This window comes from Peromyscus californicus, unplaced genomic scaffold (assembly GCF_007827085.1).
Source record: "Peromyscus californicus insignis strain IS unplaced genomic scaffold, ASM782708v3 Scaffold_3__1_contigs__length_106647218, whole genome shotgun sequence".
NCBI classification, from domain to species: Eukaryota; Metazoa; Chordata; class Mammalia; order Rodentia; family Cricetidae; genus Peromyscus; species Peromyscus californicus.
In genome coordinates, this window is record NW_026294551.1 from 9093656 (window position 1) to 9115977 (window position 22322).

Sequence of the window (22322 nt, forward strand, 5' to 3'; positions counted from 1 at the left end):
CCTGACTTTCTGTATGGAGTTGCGTTAGGAGTTGTGGGTGGAAATGGGGGAGGAAGGGCAGGGCAAGAGGTCGGAGGGGCGTGGGAAGGAAGTGGAACATTCTTCTTGTAGGAGGAGCCTCCTAATTTGCACATTGCCATTTGGAAGCTGTGAGGTGACACAGCAAACTTGAGCTGTCCAAAGCCCTTGTGGTGGGGATGGGAAGGAAGGTGACTCACCCTCTAATCATCAGCCAGGCACTCTCAGGGCTGTGGCAGAAAGTCAGGAACAGCTGGCACCAGTCACATGTGTGTCCTGGAGAGATATATGCTCCCTTTGCCCTTCTTACGGGGCTACCAGGTTCTAAGGAGGGAATTCGAAAGGAAAATCATTGTGGAGATTAGAGTGCGTTAGCCCTGGAAATGGAAGGAAGATGGCCACCACAGCATCATGAGAAAGGCAGGAAGGCCTTTCACTCTCCATCCCTGATGCCTCCTGCCAGGCTGAGGCTGCGTTTATGGACGGCATCTGTATACAGAACTCTTACCCTGCAAGGCAGGGCTCCCCAAAACAGTGATGTTGTCAGCCCAGGCCAAGAGCCACCTTGTGCCTGGAGATGTCATCTCTTCCCTTCCCTCGCTGCCAGGGGCATCATGAGGAAGTCACCAAAGCAGAGTTCATGTGTCCCATTGGGAGCTGTTCCTGGAAGGGTGTGGGTGTGGGTGTGGGTGTGGGGTCATAGTCCTGCATTTTCCTCATCAAAGTCTGAGAGCAGAAGGAGAAGAATGTTGGGAATGCCATCAGCAAGTGAGAAAGGAGCCCCGGGATGCTGCTGCCTAAGGGTGGAGAGGATGAAGGGGTTGCAGGTGTGGACATATAGGAGAAGGGGTACCATCCCAGGTACCCCTTTGAGATGCTTGCATACCTGGGCTCACCTGTCTTTTTTAAGTTAATACTTGTCAGTTGTCCATATTCCATCCATGCATGCAACAGGTATAGATCAAGTCTAGCTTCCCTTCTCTATACTCCCTACTTCCACACTCTTTCCCACCCCTAGAGAGCGCTATTGTATGTCTCGGGCTGACTGACTAGTGTCTACGAGAGAGAGCCTATGGTGCTTGCCATTCTGTGGGTCTGGATGATCTCATCTAACCTGAGCCCTCTGCTCTCGTCCATCTTGCTGTAAGTGATAGCATTTTGTTCTCCATTGTGGTCAAATTGTACCTACATCACATTTTCTCCTCCCGTTCTTCTATTGACAGGCTTATCTTAGTTATGGTCAATATGCTGCAGTAGGCACAAGGCCTCAACCTTCTGAAGGGTAAATGTGTGATCAAGCATGTTGTTGGTGGGGGGACAGGTGGGCATGGACACAGGTGAGATATCTCAGTCCTGCTCCAGCTTTTTAAAAGGGAAGTCTGTTGGAGCTGGAGAGATGGCTCAGTGGTTAAGAACACTTGTTGCTCTTGCAGAGGACCAGAGTCCAGTTCCCAGCACCCACATGGTGGCTCACAACCATCCATAACTCCAGTTCCAGGGGACTTATACTCTCTTCTGACCTCTTTGGGAACCGGGAACTCATGTGATACACAAACATAAATACATGTAGCCAAAACACACTTGTAAAATAAGATAAATAATATCTAAAAAGGGAGGCTGTCTCATTTTAAAAAAATGTTTACTTAGTTGTGTGTGAGAGAGAGAGAGAGTCGGAGAGGTGGAGAGAGATGGAGAGAGAGAGAGAGAGAGAGAGAGAGAGAGAGAGAGAGAGAGAGAGAGAGAGACGCACGGGGGTGCACATGTGAAGGGAAACACATGGAGGATAACTTCTTTCAGGAGCCTGTTCTCTCCCTCTGCTGTGGAATCTGGGGATCAAACTCAGGTCTTCAAGCTTATAACCTCTAAGCCAGTGGTTCTCAACCTGTAGGTCGAAACCCCTTGGGGTCAAACCACCCTTTCACAGGGGTCGGCCATTGGAAAACACAGGTATTTACATTCCGATTCACAACAGTAGCAAAATTACAGTTGTGAAGTATCAATGAAAATAATTCTATGGTTGGGGGTCACCACAACATGAGGAACTGTATTAAAGGGTCACAGGGTTAGGAAGGTTGAGAACCGCTGCTTTACGCCATCTTGCTGGCCCTAGAAGGGCGGCTTCTGAGTGAAGTTGGGGTAGACGCTTCAGTGTGCTTCCTCCTCCTCCTGCAAGCATGGATTTGAAGCAATGCAGTTGCCAGATCTTGCTTGATGGGGAGTGGTAGAAAGATCTGAGGGCTAAGGGGATGCCACAATAGGTTTTTCATTTCTTTTTTCTTAAATGCCATCTTTGCAGAGAGGCCACTGTCTACACTGTGACCCAAGGATCACAACCCCTCCATGTTTAATCATGGAAAAGCTTACGTGAATCACTGAACATCTCATCCATCACAATACTGGGAACAAGGGTGGCTATAACCTGTGGCTGTGACATATTTTTCATTTGATTGTGCATTTACTCATTTTTTTGTGTGTGTGTGTGGTATATGTGTGGGTGAAAACACATGTTTGCACATACATGTGGAGACTAGAGGCTGATGCTAGATGTCTTCCTTGTTTTCACTGAAGCTGGGACTCCTCAGTTCTCTAAGCTGGTTAACAATGAGCTCCAGGGATCTGATTGTCTCTACCTCCTCAGAGCTGGGTCACAGACACCACCACCATGCCTGGCTCTTACTTGGATGCTTAGTTCCAAACTCAGCTCCTCATGCTTCCACAGTAAGCACTTGATCCACTCAGCCACTTCCCCAGTCCCTTTCTTCCAAACATGGTCACTGTTCAGGTCTCCAGTTGTTCAATCTGTCATTGATTGTTTGTTATGGTCTCTCAAAGGAGAAGGGATGGTTCGTGCAGAATGGGAATTGGCCCTTTTATATCTTGCGGAGCTGCAGAGCTCTGGTAGACAGTTGATGCTTAATTAAAAATGTATTGAATCGTGAGGGCAGGCAGGCAGCAGTCATCCGAGAAAGTGACAGAATTCTTTTCTTGGTAGTAACAAGAGCTCAGAGTTCCCAGCATTAGCTTGTAATAGCACAGGGAGCTGTGAGGTCCTGGTCAGCCTAAATCTTTCAAAAGCAGGGCTTCTCCACATTAGTGATGCTGTCGTTTGATTGTGTTCTGCTCTGAGGCTGTCCCATAAATGATAGGCTATTGAGAAACACCAGAAAAGCCACCCACACGCCCACTGGAACAGCCAAAGATGCTGATTTCTCCGTGTTCCGAGGTCTGGGGAGGAGAGACTAAAATCACCCTGTTAAAAACCATTGTCCTAAATCAACCAGATTGTCTCCAAGTTGTGCCTTCCTGGAGGGCTTCAGTGGGAGAGCAGCCTCAGCCTCAGGGTGGTGCACATGAATGCAATGGCATTTCCCCTGTAATGAAGCCATCCCCTCCCCACCTCCATCTTTCTCCCAGTTCTTCTTCGATCACATCATCAAAGCAGGAAGACAAAGGAAGGGACGTCAGCTGTTACCCTTTCATGGTGAGGCATGCCTTTATTGCTACAGTGATCTGTCAGATAGCAGCGGGAGATGTAGAATTAGAAATAATTAAAGCATATAAACAAACAAAGAGCTGCGACTCTGTGGCCCACGGCTCATCACGCAGATACCAGCTGTCACCCGAAAGTAGTTGAAGGGGCCTTCTGCAGAGGTGTGGACTGTCTTGCTCGGAGTTTCTCATCCACCCAGGATTCTGTCCATCTGTGGTGCCAGCCTTGACCAAGATGCCAAGAGCCAGATGCCACTCAGTGTGACAGAGGGGGATTCTAGGATTCAGCATAGAAGCTGGGGACTGTGTGGGACTGGCCAAACAGAGATGGGGGTTCTGTCTCCCCCATTTTCAAACAAGATTAAATGAGGCATTGGTACTCTTGTTAAAGTACTCCATAGAAGGTTTGATGTATGAAGAATTAAGAAACTATAGATGCATGCAAAAAAAAAAAAAAAAGATGTGAGGCACCCTGAAGTGTTCGTGTTTAACATTTAATTAGAAAGAAATGATGAGGGCTGGAAAGATGGCTCAATGGTTAAGAGCACTGGCTGCTCTTCCAAAGGTCCTGAGTTCAATTCCTAGCAACCACATGGTGGCTCACAACCATCCATAATGAGATCTGGTGCCCTCTTCTGGCGTGAAGGCATCCATGCAGGCAGAACACTGCATATATAATAAATAAATAAATCTTTTAAAAAAAAAAAGAAAGAAATGATGAAATAAAATATTTGAGTCTTTAGATTTTCTTCTTGTCTTTGATCATCATGGCCATGAGAAAACAAGAAGGTGTGTGTGTGTGTGTGTGTGTGTGTGTGTGTGTGTGTGTAAGGTACAGCCTGGCACACCTTTTCTGAAATTCTTTCCTGAAAGAAATGTCCCCAGCGGAAGCTGTACTTTGTATGTCTTTCTTGGCTTCTTGGACTTCCGTTCTCTGAACTGCTGTCTAATGCTGGGCCTTCCCCACTGTGATGGACTGAAAGCCTCCGAAACTGTGAGACAAAATAAATGCTTCCCCCTCACTCTGCCAGGTGTTTTTTTTATTTTATTTTATTTTATTTATTTTTATGGTGATAGAGAAGTAACAAATACAGAAAATTGGTACCACGATTGGGCGATTGGCATGACTAACCCTGATTATATATTTCTCAAGCCTTTGGAACTTGTATTTGGGAACAATTTGGGAACATTTAGAGGTGTGGGCCATAGATGCCCTAGAAGCTGTAAGCAGAACTTAGTGGGTGATTCTGCTGGAAGCTCAGGCGCCCAGAATCCCCTAAAAACCCTGTAAAGAATGTGCTCGTCTGGTTCCTGTTGGGGAGAATCACCCTACTGAGAGTTGGACTACAGACCACGCATGTTATGTCCTAGCAAAGACTTTTGTCTACATTTACCTGTGTCCTAAAACTTGGTGGGAGGCTGATTTGAAAGTAGTAGATAGGTCTGGAGAGATGGCTCCCTGGTTAAGAGTACACACGCCACTCTTGCAGAGGACCTGATTTTGATTCCCAACACCCTCTCACAATCATCTGTCACTCCAGCTCCGTGGGCATCCAGTGTCTGTGGCCTTTGTAGGCATCTGCACACACACACACACACACACACACACACACACACACACACACACACACACATAATTAAAAATAATAAAAAAGAAAGTAAGGAATAAATTAACTTGGCAGAGGAGTTTCACAGATAGCATAATATTTAGGTGGTGGGATGGTTATTGCTGGCTTCTTTTAGTCATGTTTATAGTGAGAATTGTGAGCAGAAAAGCAGGGCAGAAAGATTTGAAAATATGAAGGCTGACTAGAAAAAGAGTAAGTTGAAAGTTGTGGGCAAAGAGGGTATAGTTTGTAAAGAGATTAGTTATGTTAAAGAGAAGCGAGACACTTTGCACTGAGACAATTGGATGCTGGGCTAGACCCCACTAACAGCATACTCCAAAGTACAAATCCACAAACTCCGCTGAAGGAGTGTGTGTGTGTGTGTGTGTGTGTGTGTGTGTGTGTGGTGAACACCAGAATTTCTTGCTTACACAGGACTATCTAGGGAATTGTTTTCTCAGATTCCTCCACCCAGGCACTTACAGGCCACTTGTAGCTCTGGTCAAATCTGGTCTGGCTATTTAACATGGTGGCAGACTTGGACATGGTCTCTTTAGTGTTTGGTTTAGCAGGCATATGGAATGCAAGAGGTGCTGTAGAGGCTTCCACACAGATGTAGACAGACTTTTCTTTGGGCTGCCAGCTCACAGAAAACAACATGGAGACTTACTATGAATTATTAAGTCTTAGCTTAGGCTTGTTCCTAGCTAGTTCTTATAGCTTAAATTGACCCATATCTTTTAATCTATGTTCTTTTACATGGCTCAGTTGCCTTCACTCTGCACATCCTGTTTCCTCAATGTCTGGCTGGTGACTCCTCCTCTTTTTTCCAGCCGTCTCTCTCTGCCCCGGAAGTCCTGCCTATCTCTTCTGCCTAGCTAATGGCCATTCAGCTTTTTATTACACCAATCACAGTGATACATCTTCACAGTGTATAACTATCCCACAACACCCAGATCTTCAAGGGTGCTTTAAAGACCAGCCTGTATATTCTAGAACCAGACTCACTGTGAGGATCTCCTGGGAAGCTGATGTGTAAATCTGTGAGAATGTGTACCCTGGACACTAGGTGTGGAGCTGTGGGGTCTAATTTTTTTCTGCTGGGTTTCAGTTTGTCCTTACTATTCTCCCATTTCTCCATTTTGAAGTAGGAATCCTTACTCTGTGCTTTTGTAGATATGGACCTTACATATTGATTTTCCGGGAATTCACAGCTGTGAGTTGCCTTAGGCATCAGAAGAGACTTTGAACTTGGACTTTTGAGTGACGTTGAGACCGTGACTTTTAGAGGGTAGAATTCATCTTGTTTTGTGAGGTGGACATGGCCCTTTTGCATCCTAGGAGTAGAATGCTGTGGCTTAACGTGAGGTGTCCGAGTGTCATGTTGACAAGTGGTGGCCTTGTGATGGTTGCTCTTCATGGTTGACTGGGTTCCTAATAACTGATGGTGAGGCTTGTGGAGTGTCTGTGAGGGTATTTCTGAGAGAAGATTGCCTGGGGTGGGAAGATCCGTTCTGTATGTGGGCTGGACCATCTTCTCACCTCAGGGACTGGATGAGTAAGTGGAAAAAAAGGAGGAAGGTGGAGAAGTATGGGCTTGTCTCCTTCCTTTGCTTCCTGGCTGCTGTGAGGAGAAGTGCATCGTTCTGCAGAGCCTTCCCCGCCATCATAGACAGAATCATTTGAAATAGTCAGCAACATCAGCCGTTTGACCCACAGGTTGTTAACTGGAATTCTGTCACAGTGACCAGCAAAGGCAGCTACATGTGGGATGGATGAGTGGACCCACAGGCTTATTTTAATGGGTCATGGTTGAAGTCTGTTGTGTTCTGTGTCCAGCAGTGATAAATGTCCCATGCCCCACTGTGTGTGTGTGTATGTGTGTGTGTGTGTGTGTGTGTGTGTGTGTGTGTGTGTGTGTGTGTGTATGTGTATGTATGTTGGGGGGGATTGGCATTTAGGGGATCGATGCCAACTCCTTAGATCTTGGGTTTTGGAACCTGAAAAGTCATCTACCTCAAAGCTAGTTGCTCTCCACACAGTCCAGCCTGTGAGAACTGGGTTGTGTCAAGTACTCAGCCCTCGGTTCCCTTAGTAGGACATGGGTCCTGTGTCCAGACATCTGTGGGTCCTGAGGGTCTGGAGTCCCAAGGCCATGGAAGCGCTGTAGTGACAGTTCTGCTTCTTGTTTCAGGGTGCTGCGGAAGATCCCCAGACGGCCCTGGCCCTGAATTTGGGTCCTGCACTGATGAAGAAGTCTGATCCTGAGGGCCCCGCCACACTGCTCTTCCCTGAGAGGGAACTTTCCATCCGGATAGGTAGCCCTGGGTTTCTTTCAGGCAAGCCTTCTGCTGCAGATGCTGAGCTGGGCCGGAGGGAGGGTCCGGACCTGGGGCTGGTGCTAGGAGAGGAGGGAACGCTGGCACTCTGCTCTTCCAGGCTGCTCACCTGACTGCTCACAGTGGTGCTCTGCCCATGCCCCATTGTTTCTCTCATTTGCTCGTGCGAACTCTTGTCCATTGTACAGGTGGCCAGAACAGCTTTGTAGCTATTTCAGACTTGGATGAACGGACAGGGGTCACTCTGAATTGGATGGTGCTGATTTAAGTTAGAAAGGATGAGCATCGGTCCCTCCATCTCCCCAACCCTCGTGAACCCCGAGTGCCCTTTTCATTTGTGAGATATTGACTTGCTGCTTCATCTGGGGAAAGAGTGCGGCAAGCTCTTGCATTGTCTCTGTGGAGCCGGCCAGACACTTTAAAGACAATGGCAGCAGAGCGGCATCATTTCTGCAGAGTTAGAGGGAAGGGTCTCTTCCAAAGAAATCAGCTAACACTTCCTCAATCTCAGAGGGGTCCAGTCTGAGCCTGGATTCTGCCCTGCACAGCTCTCAAGCTCTCGAGTTTCTGTTCAGACTCTGCCCCGAATGCATTATCCAGGAGAAACCTTGGATGCCTTCTCTCTGGTTGACCTTCTCTGCCTCCCACAACTTCCCAGCTTGGATGTGAGTGGAGATAAAATTCATCTAATAGGATCTCAAGCTGTAGAGGGTCGCCACAGCTGCCCTCTGGTACCCATCACACATCTTGTTCATGCTCAGCCTGGAATGATCGAGGCCTAGCTGCCATTCTCTCCCACAGGATTGTAGTCAAGGGCGTCTTCCACCAGACTTGTCTGTGTGTGTGTGTGTGTGTGTGTGTGTGTGTGTGTGTATGTGTGCGCGCGTGCCAAGTCCTGAGCTCACAGGCACATGGATCTCTCTGAATTCCCACTAGCAATTTTTCCTGCCTGGCCCACAGTCAGGACAAATCTCTCTCACCCGCCAGTCCCACAGCCATTCAGATCCAACCAAGTAAACACAGAGACTTATATTGCTTACAAACTGTATGGTCGTGGCAGGCTTCTTGCTAACTGTTCTTACAGCTTAAATTAATCCATTTCTATTAATCTATACCTTGCCACGTGGCTTGTGGCTTACCAGTACTTTACATCTTCCTTGTCCTGATGGCGGCTGGCAGTGTCTCCCCCACCCAGCTTCCTGTTCTCTCAATTCTCCTCTCTGTTAGTCCCGCCTATACTTCCTGCCTGGCCACTGACCAATCAGTGATTTATTCATTGACCAATCAGCAACACATTTGACATACAGACCATCCCACAGCACTTCCCCTTTTCTTTTCTTAAAAAGGAAGGTTTTAACCTTTACATATCTCCAAAGTCAGCTTGGTATATTTGGGAATTTGGGCGTAGCTTCTCTTACTACTTCCTGTTGGAGGGGGGCGCTGTATCTTATGGGGACACAAAGAATATTTTAGGATTATGGAGTAGTCCATGAGGGTGTATCGTCTGAGCCAGTTGCCTTGAAACGGTTCTGGATGTTGGATCATCTGGGCCATGGTGTCATTGGAGACCTTTCAGGTGGTCTTGGCTGGTCAAACCTGATGTGTCTTAATCTGGAACAAATCCATAGCCTCTGGCTTTCTGTGGAAACAAAAGCAGAGCCTCCTTTCCAAAGCAACATATCCTTACATCCAAATTTTGAAGTCAAGGTACCTTTAAAATATACATTTTGGCATAACTCAACAGCTTTTGTAATCAAATGTTTTTCTTTAGTTACGAATATCAAAGAGAACATAATCCAGATTCTTTGTGTGGTAGCCATCTTTACGTGGCTTATTTTTTTATATTAGCTTGAGCCTATTGCTTTGAACTGCAGCCTTCTAAGCCTGAAACGGCGCTGGTATTGTGACTGCTGGCTCCGCCCACTTCAGCTTCCCAACATGGCGGTGATACGTTTTCCACCAGCTCTGGGAGCCATCAACTCTCAGAAATAGTGGGTCTATGCTTCTATCAAAGCAGCGTGTAGCCCAGAAACCTCTTTTTTTTTGTTGTTTTGTACTAGCAAAGGCTAAATCCACCACATAGCTTAATGTGTCACTCTTAGAGGCCTCATTCCCACCATACTGCAGGTCGAGCGCGCACACTAGGAACCTGCCAGTAGCTCAAACCGGCAGCTGCCGCTAACTTGAAAGAGACAACTAGGAACTGTTTTTAGCTCCGTTTTAGAATCTTTTTTCTCAGGTTTTAGGTGGAAACTCTTGCCACCACGTTGGACGCCATTTGTAGCTGGAGTTTTCCTGCCTGACCCACAGTCAGGACAAATCTCTCTCACCCGCCAGTCCCACAGCCACTCAGACCCGATCAAGTAAACACAGAGACTTATATTGGTTACAAACTGTATGGTCGTGGCAGGCTTCTTGCTAACTGTTCTTACAGCTTAAATTAATCCATTTCCATTAATCTATACCTTGCCACATGGCTCGTGGCTTACCGGCATCTTCACATGCAGCTTGTCATCGTGGTGGCTGGCAGTGTCTCTCCGCCTCAGCCTTTCACTTCCCAGCTCTATTCTCCTCCTTGTCCCGCCTATACTTCCTGCCTGGCCACGGGCCAATCAGTGATTTATTTATTGACCAATCAGCAACATATTTGGCATACAGACCATCCCACAGCACCTGGGTGCCCTTGCGAGGATGCCACAGCACTAACTCGGTGTTTCTGGAGGGTAGAAAAGTTGGCCTGGCTCTACTTGTCTTTTAAACCAGAGGAGTTAGGGGTTCAGGGTGGCTGTCAACAAACAATGTGAATACTGGTGCACACACACACACACACACACACACACACACACACACACAGGGATGCGGAATCAGCTGTTGTGGAAACCACAGGACAACCTTTGCTGTTATTCCTCAGGTACTCTGTACCTTTCTGTCTGTCTGTTTTGAGAACAGAGAGTGGTTGTCTTACTGAACTGGAACTTGCCAAGTTGACTAGACAGGCTGGCCACAGAATCCCAGGAATCTGCCTCTCACTGTCTCCCTACGTTGGGATTGCAAGCACACACCATCGTGTCCAGCTTTTTTATGTAGGTTCTGGGGCTTGAACTCAGGACCTCATTCTTGAAAGGCAAGCGCTTTATGGACTGAGTAATCTTCCTAGCTCTTCGGTGGACCTCTTCCAGGGAGCCTTGGGAGATTTCTGTATGTTCTCAGGCAACCGGTGTTCATTGGTGGGGCTATGTGGCCAGAACTGCTGCCCTTTCACCTCCCGCTGAACGCGAGGTACCGCCTGTTACCAGGTTGCCAGGCAATCCTTGTAGCGGTTGCTAACTGTTCTGAGCAGGCCTGGATGCAGCCCTTGAAGACGGTTTGCTCTCTGCCATCTCATCTCACCTGGGTGCACCTGTGGGGGTCAGGCTTCTGCAGATTCTCAAACTGATAATGCTTATTTGCTGCCTGGCCTCCTGCAGACCAAGCCTGAAGGGGCACTCTTGGTGCCATCTGGACTTGTCCTTCAGCTCGCTGTAGCTGGAGCAAGGAGGCCAGCTTAATGGGCATCTAGTGACAAACATCAGCCTTTAAAAAACGATCATGGCACTGCTACCATGGCCTGTAATTGGTTCAGCAGGGGAAAAAACCTGAGCAGCCATGCCTTGGGAGGGGAGTTCAGCTGCCCTGGGTGGGAGCAGCAGCCAGGCTGGAAAATCATTATTAGACACTTAGCTGTTGATGGCTGTCCGTGCCTAACGTTTATGGTATCAGCTATTCTCAAAGCTGGGGGTATTTGGGGCTGCAGTACGGCCAGAAGTTCCTTTGGAACTGTATCATTCTCCCTTTCTCTCCTCCTCTCTCCCTCCCTCCCCCACCCCTCACTCCCATTTTTCTTCTTCACTCTTTCCATCAACCACCTACCCATCTGTCTACCCACCTGCCCTTTTTATCTTTCTTCCAATTCAAAATGTAATGGCAAGGATTAAAAAGAAAGAGTGGCTTTACCCCCAACCTCAAATCACTTGGAGTTTAATCCCCTTCCGCAGACACAAGCCATTTCTGGCTCCTTGTGTGCCCATTAAGGATTGCTATGCCTTTGCTGTAGTCATCCTTGGACCATTATTCTGTATCTTGTGATTTTGAACTTGACCAAATTTTGTTATTGTATGGGGCCCTCTTGGATCCATGCCATTTTATTACTGCCCATAATCTTGCATGACTGATAGTCATTTAGATTAATTCTAGTGTTCTGTTGTTATCAAGGATTTTGCAGAGAACATTTTGACATTAGTGAATAGCTGTATGTATGTATGTATGTATGTATGTATGTATGTATGTATGTATCTGGGGGTCTGTATTTGAGCATTAAAGGGTTAATTAGCCTCTTAAAATATGCAAAACTTTTGTGTGCTTGTGTTTGTTATATTAAGTTCTTTGACAGTTTCATACATGTAGATAATACATTCTGGTTACCCCCCCTCCCATTTATATTCCTCCTACTGCTATCAAACCCTCCACTTCCAGTCCCTTTATCAGATTCATGACTTTGGGTTTTGTTGTGTGACCTGACCTAAGTGTTTTTCAAGGCAGAGGGCTGTATCTTTGACCACACCTCAGATTCCCTGAGACTCTGATGTATCCTAAGTCTTGGACGTTTGTGCCTCAATTCCTCCCATCAACCATTTTGAATTATCATCCTCTTTATGCTAAGAGAGGTTTTTTTTCCCTTCATCTCTTCTGGGCTCAGACCTATAACCTGGACTTCATTGAAAGAGTGGGAATAAAAGCATGGTGGTTATTAAAATGTGCTATGAGGAAAGAAAGAAAACAAAATGAAATATGGTAGGACATTTTGTTTTGCAGAAGGTTGAGAACAAAGGGCTAAGATGGTGGTGGAGGTGGTGATGATGGTGGTGGTGATAGTGATGATAATGATGGTGATTATGATGATGGTGATGATGATGGTGGTGGTAATGATGGTAGTGATGATGATGGTGATGATGGTGGTGGTGGTGATGATAGTGATGATGATGGTGATGATGGTGGTGGTGATGATAGTGATGATGGAGATGATAATGATGGTGATAATGATGGTAGTGATGATAATGGTGATGATGGTGGTGGTGGTGATAATAGTGATGATGATGGTGATGATGGTGGTGGTGGTGATAATAGTGATGATGATGGTGATGATGGTGGTGGTGGTGATAATAGTGATGATGATGGTGATGATGGTGGTGGTGATGATAGTGATGATGGAGATGATGATGATGGTGATAATGATGGTAGTGATGATGATAGTGATGGTGGTGATGGTGATGCTAATGGTGATGATGGTGGTGGTGATGATGACAGTGGTGGTGATGATGGTAGTGATAATGATGGTGGTGATGATAATAGTGATGATGATGGTGGTGATAATGATGGTAGTGATGATAATAGTGATGATGATGGTGATAATGATGATGGTAGTGATGATGGTGATGATGATAGCCAAGAGCGCTTTATCACTGTGGATGTTAAATAAAGTCAATAAATGACCAGATATACTTTCTTGAAGTGGGCTCTATGCAGGGAAGTGGGGCAGTTACATATCTCTGCTTATGGCACTGTTGTCAGATGATGCACTTTCAAAGCTCTTTCAACTTCTGAAGAGTGTTGTTATAATTGGTCCAAGAGAGCTCAGAACCCAAAGTGCTTGGCCTGCTTCCTTGCCCTCTTTTCTTCTTCTGTGAGGTAGGCAGTGGTTTGGGAACACTTTTTTTTCTCTTGTGGCCTGACCAGAAGGCCATGTGGTATTCCCATGAACCTGATTTAGCCATCCTGACAAAGCATGCTGAAACAGAGGAAATACCCTCCCTATCCCCCACCCCTGCCCCTGCCAACCATGGGGTAGGAAGTCAGAAGTCAGATGGAAATGTCTAGGTGCAGGCTAGCTTCTTCAGAGGCCTGTTCTTGACTTGCAAGTGGCTGACTTCTTCTCTGAATGTCTGCCTGTCATGTGATACTATTCCTGGGGAGATGAACAACTGTCCACTCACCCCAGATAGGGCACTGACAACAGACCAAAGTATGGATACTACCAAAGACCACCTTGGTGAGCCAGTGGGCTTTACTGGGGTTTGTAGGAGCAGAATTACTGAAAGACAGCTTCAGCCCACCCCAGCACGGGTGACAGCTCACAAAGCTGGGACGTGGGGCACACCTTACAACCTACAGGCTATTCAACAGGTTGCAGAGTGTCCATTGTTGGTGACAAATCAGCTGGTTTCTGCTTCTTCCTGGCTTATATACTTTTCAGGGAGGGTGGGATCTAGTGAATCTGGTTGGTTTCAGGGACTTCCTAGAGTGATTTTGAGTTGTTTATTTCTGGACTTATGGAGCTTCCCTGTAAGGTGGAGTGTTTCACTACACAACACTGCCCTGTCTCCTTTGTTTGTGAGGACATGGGCCCTGTGGAATTAGGGCGCAATCTTAATGACCTCACTGAGACTATCTCCATGTAGTGTTCATCTTAAGATATACAGTGTTAGGACTCTGGACAGTGGGGAGGGTTCCCGAGTGAACCTGTCTGTGTTACTTTTCTCATTGCTACAGAAAAATACCTAACACAAATAATTCAAGGAAGGTCTTATTTTGACTCAACAGTTGGAGGGTACTGTCCATCATGACAGGGCAATCATGGCTGCACAGCATGAAGTTAGCTGGTCACACTGAACTTATAATTGGTGGGGGTAGCTGCTCCTGTTTGGGTTGCTTTTCTCCTTTTGTTTCAGCCTGTGGCCCTAGCCTACAGAATGGTGCCACCCACGTTTAGGGTGGGTTTTCCCCACTCAATTATCGCAATGTAGAGACGCCATCACAGACATGCCTGGAAGTTTGTTTCCATGGTGACTCTTAAAGCCGTTAAGTTGACAATTGAGATTAACCATTGCATCACTTTAGCACCAAACTAATTTGGAAACGTCTTCTCACAGATGGTCATCAGCCTCAAGGAGTCCGACATGGTGAGAAGAAATGCTTCTAGTGGCTTCTTTTAGATTCTTTGATTCCTTAGATTCTAGTCCCTCATGCCGTCCAGGTCTAGGAAACTTGGTGTTGGAGAATGCTGTCTTCTGAGCCAGAGAGCTGCCATCTGCATCTGATCTGCTGTATCTTCTGGCCAGAGGCCATCAGGAGCAGACCTGGGGACTGTTGATGTTCCCTCAGACAAGGAGGGAGCAGGGAGGGTGACTGGCCCCTCACCTCAATTTTAAGCTCTACCCATATATCCCTCCAAGCTGTTTCTATATAATATAATCCTACCCTGATTGTATGTGGGCTCAGGTCTGGAGAGGTACTGGATTATATAGCTTGGGGAAGTTAGCTAGAGGGGAAGGCTCGGTCTGCAGCTCTGGGGAAGCCACGTTGACATGGCAGATGGACACTTTCCAGTGACTACTTTGGGGTCCCCACACTCCTGTCATAACCCACCATCCACGCATACTCTGAGATAAGCCCAGTAAACTCATCGGTTCCCTAGAGTGAATGTTAGTGGAGCTGATCTTCGGTTTTCGCCTGACTGCATCTTTTTTGCCCTTTGACCGGTGTTCACCCAACTACACACGCACAGTCCTGGTTTCCAAGTGAAGTCACGTTCTGAGGTTCCAGGGAGAGCTGTATCTTGGTGGGGGCACCATTCCACAGGACACATACACCACCCATCCTCTGCTCATCCATATCTGGACTCAGGAGCACAGTTTGTGTAGAGGACATGTGTGTCAGGCACAAGTGAGGGAGAGAGAGAACAGGAGAGAGAGCCTGGGGAGGCTAATCCTGACAGTAATAGAATGAAACCCCTTTTAATTCATCCGGAGCCTTGGAGCTCGAAGCCTGCAGCTTTGCTTGAGGTATTCATTAAGTGCTACAGAGGAGTTAGGGATACTGTCTCCTTATGCAAAATTTAACATTTGCTTGGTTAGCAGGCTCCATCATATTTATAAGAGCCTGACACATTCATTTCAGCTGATAAGTCTATTAAACAGGGTAATGTGTTTTTAATGTGCACTCGGGAAGCAACTGAGAAGCGGCCAGAGCCCCACCAGCCGGGTCAGGACATTCCTGCCGGGCTTTTATTACTGGGAGATTTAGAGGGCTGTTCCCAGAAACAGCTGTCTTGGTTGTTTTCTATATATTTTGTTTTGTTTTTCAGCTGTTGCCTTTTTTTTTTTTTCATTTCAGCTCTTTAAACTCAAAATATGGGGTAGCTTGAGTACTTAGGACTTTTTTGCCCCCCTGCCTTCAGTACTGGGCAGCGTGGTCAAACTCAAGGCCTCATGCAGCTGGACCAGCACTATATGCCTGAGCTACACACTCAGCCTTTGAGGATGTAGGATCCTTAGGGTTTGTTTTTTCTTTTTCCTCCACATTCACTCCTAGCTCTGATTCTTATCTTTCTTTTTCCTCTTACTCTTAGTATCTTGCCCCGTACAGACCAGAACCTTCTTTTGATTATTTAAGATTGGGAGGAAATTGATGCTGCTTCCAGCCTGTGAGCTGGACAGGGCTGAAGGAGGTGCAGAATTGGGTTTTGAACTCAGGTGAAGTTCACCATAGTGCTAGCATCTGGAATGTGGTGGGCGCTTCCCCACCTTGAGGAAAAGGGTTGATGATGGGGTCAGTGATGTGCCCAGCTTGACCTGACTGCTATAACCACTCCACAATTGGATAGAAAACAAAACAGGCCCAACACCCTCCCAAACTCTTCCTTGGCCACACGTGTAGTCAGCCCTAGTCACCTCTTTAACCCTTGGCTCTGTGGTTTGTTTTGCTCTTTCCAGATTACCTTCTAAGCGGAATCATATAGCCATTGCAGCCAGACTGCCTTCACTTGGCATCCTGAGAACATATCTGAGAACACTTCATGATGTCATAAGTAATAAGAGTCACCTCTTTTATGGCTTAATAATATTCCATATTATGTGGATATACCATTCTGCAGCTGAGAGCCATCTGACTTGGTGCCCAGTTTTGGAGAATTGAGGGACATCACTCTAAATATTCACATACAGCTTTGTGTGTAAACAAAAGCTTTCATTTCTTTTAGAGCAGAGTTGAGGAGTTATGTGATGCATGTGTGCTGGACTTTACAGCAGCCCTCCAAACTGTCTTTCAAAGTTCCAATTCATCATTCCCACTAGACTTCCACTTCCTTAGTCCTGTCCAGCCTTGGCAATCGAAACTTTCCATTTTCTTTTTTCCGTCTTGGCTCTCCCAGTGGTCTCTTGTGATTTTAATTTGTGTCTCCCTAATACCTTGCGTTGTTTGGCATTTCTTTGCGCGTTCCTTTACCATCTATATATTATCTTTGCTCTCAAGATTCTGTGCCTATAAACAAAGAAGAATGTTTGTTTGTGTCCTTACTGCAGAGTCCTCAGAGCTCATTATCTGCATTGCGGATAAGAACCCGTTGTCAGATCTGTAGTTTCCGTTCATTTTTCTCCTGGTTTCTAGCTTACCAGTTTATTCTCTGAACAATGCCTTTGGGGGGAAAAAGCAAGCTTTTTGCAAAAAATAAATCCAGCTTACCAAGGTTTTTTTTTTTTTTCTTTTTCCAAATTATGCTTTTGGTGTCATGTATAAGAATCCTTTGTTTAACTCATGGTCACGAAAATTTCCTATGTTTTCTTCTTAAAGTTTCACATTTTACATTTAGGTCTTTGTGATCTTTTTGTTTATTTTACACAACCTGTAGTCACCTGGGAAGAGTTTCAATGAGGGATTGACTAGATTAGGTTGGCCTTTGAGCATGTCTGTAGGGGGTTGTCTTAATTACATTCATTGAGGTGGGAACAGCCACACACTGTGGGCATCATTCCCTAGGCAGGGGATCCTGGACTGAGTAGAGAAAGATAACTGAGTACTGGAATGCATGCATTCATTGCTCTGTTCTCTGAACAAGCACACATTATGGCCACCTGTTTTAAGCTCTTGATGCCCTGCCGTCTCCACCCTGATAGATTGCAACTTGCAAGTGTGGTCTAAAATAAACCCTCTTTCCCTTAGGTTGCTTTTGGGGGAGGATTCTGAAACAGCAACAGAAAAGAAACCAACACAGTTTATGATCCATCCTGACTGACTTTTTTGTTAGAGTTATGTAGCTAGAGTTTTCCTGCCTGGCCCACAGTCAGGACAAATCTTTGTCACCCGCCAGTCCCACAGCCACTCAGACCCAACCAAGTAAACACACAGACTTATATTGCTTACAGACTGTATAGCCATGGCAGGCTTCTTGTTAACTGTTCTTATAGCTTAAATTAATCCATTTCTATAAATCTATACCTTGCCACGTGGCTCGTGGCTTACCAGCATCTTCACATGCTGTTTGTTGTCGTGGCGGCTGGCAGTGTGTCTGACTCAGCCTTCCACTTCCCAGCTTTATTCTCCTCCTTGTCCCGCCTATACTTCCTGCCTGGCCACTGACCACTCAGTGATTTATTTATTGACCAATCAGCAACACACTTGACATACAGACCATCCCACAGCACTTCCCCTTTTCTTTTTTTTTTTTCAAAAAGGAATGTTTTAACCTTAACAAAGTAAATTACATATAATTTGGAAATTTGGGCATAGCTTCTCTTACTACTTCCTGCTGGAGGGGGGCGCTGTATCTTATGGAGACACAAAGAAAATTTTAGGATTATGGAATAGTCCATGAGGGTGTATCATCTGAGCCAGTTGCCTTCAAACCATTCTGGATGTTGGATCATCTGGGCCTTGGTGTCATTGGAGACCTTTCAGGGGGTCTTGGCTGGTCAAACCTGATGTATCTTAATCTGGAACAAATCCATAGCCTCTGGCTTTCTGTGGAAACAAAAGCAGAGTCTCCTTTCCAAAGCAACACATCCTTACATCCAAATTTTGAAGTCAAGTTATCTTTAAAATATACATATTGGTTTAACTCAACATCTTTTATGATCAAATGTTTTTCTGCAGTTAAAAATCCCAAAGACAACACAATCCAGATTCTCTATGTAATATTCATCTTCACGTGGCTTATTTTTTATATTAATTTTACTGTCTCTTTAAAGACTTTATTTTTTAAAACTATATATTTGTTTATATAACTGTATATATCACCTTTTTTGTTTCTTTCAAGCCTACGTATATTTTACACACATTGTAAACTATTACATCTGAATCTGTCTTATTGTGAATCTATTGCTTTAAACTGCAGCATTTGTAAGACTGAAACAGCGCTATGGCTGCTGGCTCTGCCCACCTCAGCTTCCCAACATGGTGGTGGTACATTTACCGCCAGCTGTGGGAGCTATCGTGGGTCTATGCTTTTATCCAAGCAGTGTGTAGCCCAGAAACCTCTTTTTTTGTTTTGTACTAGCAAAGGCTAAATCCACCACGCAGCTTAATGTGCCACGTGCAGAGGCCTCATTCCCACCATAGGCGGCGGCAGGTCGAACGCGCACGCTAGGAACCCACAAGTAGCTCAAACCGGCAGCTGCTGCTCATTTGAGAGAGACAATTAGGAAGCTGTTTTTAGTTCTGTTTTAGAATCTTTTCTCAGGTTTTAGGTGGAAACTCTTGCCAACACATTGGGCGCCATTTGTAGCTAGAGTTTTCCTGCCTGGCCCACAGTCAGGACAAATCTTTGTCACCCGCCAGTCCCACAGCCACTCAGACCCAACCAAGTAAACACAGAGACTTATATTGCTTACAAACTGTATGGCCATGGCAGGCTCCTTGCTAACTGTTCTTATATCTTAAATTGATCCATTTCTATAAATCTATACCTTGCCACGTGGCTCGTGGCTTACTAGCATCTTCACATGCTGTTTGTTGTCGTGGCGGCTGGCAGTGTGTCTGACTCAGCCTTCCACTTCCCAGCTTTATTCTCCTCCTTGTCCCGGCTATACTTCCTGCCTGGCCACTGGCCAATCAGTGATTTATTTATTGACCAATCAGCAACACACTTGACATACAGACCATCGCACAGCAGAGTTATTTTATTTTTAATGATGTGTAATGTGTCTGAATCTGTATGTGGGTATGTGCACATGAGTGCAGGTGTGCACGGAGGCCAGAAGAGGGCATCGGTTCCCCTGGATCTAGAGTTACAGTGTTGTGAGTGACTTGACATGGCTGCTGGGAACTGAACTCTGTTCTCTGGAAGGGCAGTATACACTCTTCATCACTGGGCCATCATCTCTCCAGCCAGGACAGCTGCATTTTAAAACAGTATCAGGTGGGATTTCTTTCTCATAAAGACACTCAATTTCCCCAGCACCATTTATTCAAGGACTCTTTTTTTCCACCACTGGTGTGTGTGTGTGTGTGTGTGTGTGTGCATTTGTGAAATATAATTGACCATATTTGTGTAGCTCTGTTTTTGGATTCTTCATTCTGATTCATTTGTGTGTCCATATTTTCTCCAAATTCACATTCTCTCTATTATTGGAGTTTTATAATACTTTTGAAATCAGGTTATTTTATGCCCTCATGTTTTGTTCTTTTTCAAAGTTGCTTTGTCGACACCATTTTCTTTGTCATTACATAAAAATTTAGAATCAGTTTGCCAAGATCTACAAAAAAATTCCTGATGAGATTTTGGTTGGGATTCCATTGAGTTCATTAACGTAGGGAAAATAGAAATCTCTATACTATTGAGTTCTTCATTTATGAATCCTGTATATCTCTCTACTTACCCAAGTTTCTCTGAGTTCTTTTTGTATTTTCTGGGTTTTTTTTTTTAGCATCTACAAGCTACACATTTGGTTGGCTTTATATCTATGTGCCCCTTGTGTCTACTAGATAGTAATGTTTTAAACTTCAATTGCTCATTCCTATGTGTAGAAACACAACTGACTCATGTGTACCCTAAAACCATATGCTCATTTGATAGTTGTAAGAAATTTATTGTTATATCTTCAGGGATCTTCTGTTCATGTCTGTGAAGGATAATTTCATTTTATTTTATTCTACTGTTTAAAACCTTTTCTTGCTTTATTGCAATGAATTTGGCTTCTAGTGTGATGTTACATGCTGGAGATAAAAGCAGTCATTCTTGCCCTGTCGTTACTAGCATGCTGTTCTCTGTAGGTCTTTGGTACATGTGAGCTCATTTCTGAAAGTTGTCATGGTGTGCATATGATTCCGAGTTGGAAAAGGTCAGAGACTAGGTGATAGGTTTTGACATGCTGGGATAGGGTTATGACTCGATCCCCTAGCAGCTGCTTGACCTAGGAGTTTCCAGGAAAATAGACAAAGTTAGTACATATACGATGTGTAGAATAAAGCCTATTTTATTGTAGGTCCTTGACAAACATGAGCTGTTTTTTGTTTGTTTGAACAATAATAAAAGATGGTCAGAGAGCCCAGAAAGCTTGGCTGAGAGATTGCTTTGGTCTAGACTGCTCATTCGGGAAACTGGCAAGCTCTGGGTGTGGAGATTGCTTTGGTCTAGACTGCTCATTCGGGAAACTGGCAAGCTCTGGGTGTGGAGTTGCACTCTTCAGTCACTCAACACATGGGTGTCTGCAGGGCTTTTGAGCTACCCTGAGAGATGAAACATTTAGTAATCTAATCTCTACACCCAGAATTAACGGACTGTGCTAAGGTAGAAGATGAGGCTTCTCTGCAGAGAAATGAATCCCTGTAGAAGTTGAAGAGGCCTACTCATATGGATTAGGTAAAATGCAGGATACAATAGGTGTGAAAAGTCACGGCAGACTGGGTGGTAGAACACATCTATGTGCGTGAAGAGCAGGAGGCAGAGTGAGGGTTTGCGGCCATAACGTAAATACATGGTTCACTAGTATACAGGCAGACTTTGTTCATCCTCCTTTTCCTCTGCTTAGGAGCTACAGCAAGGCCTTAGAGTCGAGGATGGAAGCTGATGTACTAAGATAGACTCTGCACTGTCTGGGCTCTGTATCAGTGAAAGGGTCCAAGTAAGGCTCAGTGACCCAAGGCCAGGACCCTACTGGGGAGATTCCTCTGTGTAGCATGGGAGTCGGGGTTGAGTAATTTTATGTTCTGAGATGCCCCAGCCACAAGCCTGCCAAGGACATCTGTGGGATGGCAGTGTCCAGGAGCCTGTGTCCAGCATACAAGAGAAGGGCCCATGTGACTTTACAGTCTGGGGCTGCAGATGAACGAAGGCGGGTCCTGGTGTGGGTCTTGGAGTGTGGGGGTGGAAAGTTGGCTACAGGCTTTACTACACAGTCTCCCAGGTGAGCAGCTAGGTGCAGCAGCAGGTGAAGCCACTGGGGGACATTGGCTACTTTCTCTGGCCTTGCCTTTCAGCTAGGTGTTGCCATGGTAACTGTAACTTTTCCCCTTCTTCTCTGAGGTCCACCAGCACTTCTTGACTTTGATAACTAGTTTTTTCTTACTCCCTCTGGTTCTGTTTCATGGTACCTCTTTTCTCTGCATCCCTCTTGGCTTCCCTTGCTCGCTTCTTTGACCCCTTCTTTCCATGCTGCACCCCTCTGGTCTCCATGATCTGCCTCTCTCCCCTTATCCCCCAGCCTCACTCTCACTTCTGAGTACTGGCGTCTCCTTGGAGGATCCTCTAGGTCTCTAGGGGCTGCAGTGGGGACATCTTTCTGCCCCTGTAGTGCCACAACACTTGGTGATACTAATTAGAAGAGCCCTCCGGAGACATTTTCTTTTCCCTCCACATAGAGATCTACAGGGGTAGATGCCACCCCAGGGCTCTTCCCCTTTTTCTGGAAAATTCAATCTGGGTAAAGTTTCCTCCGGGCCCTTGCTTTGGGCTGGCGTTACAGAGCAGAAGCCCATTAGGCGATAGTGCTAATTAAACACATCCGAGTGGTGTGTCTCAGGCCTGCCGTTCATTGGGGAGGAGCCTGGATAGCCAGGAGAT

The 22322-nt window shown here is 45.7% G+C and overlaps 1 protein-coding gene across 5 annotated transcripts in view; it reads left to right on the top strand.

Annotated features, from left to right (window-relative positions):
- Slc39a11 (solute carrier family 39 member 11) overlaps positions 1–22322 on the top strand; it is a 443246-nt gene that overhangs the window by 199124 nt on the left and 221800 nt on the right. For 4 of the 5 annotated variants that reach the window (XM_052758532.1, XM_052758530.1, XM_052758534.1 and 1 more), the window contains one exon: positions 7309–7453. In XM_052758532.1, the coding sequence (XP_052614492.1) occupies positions 7309–7453 (145 nt within the window). The remainder of the gene's footprint in view (positions 1–7308; positions 7454–22322) is intronic. The other variant, XM_052758531.1, reaches the window with a different exon arrangement.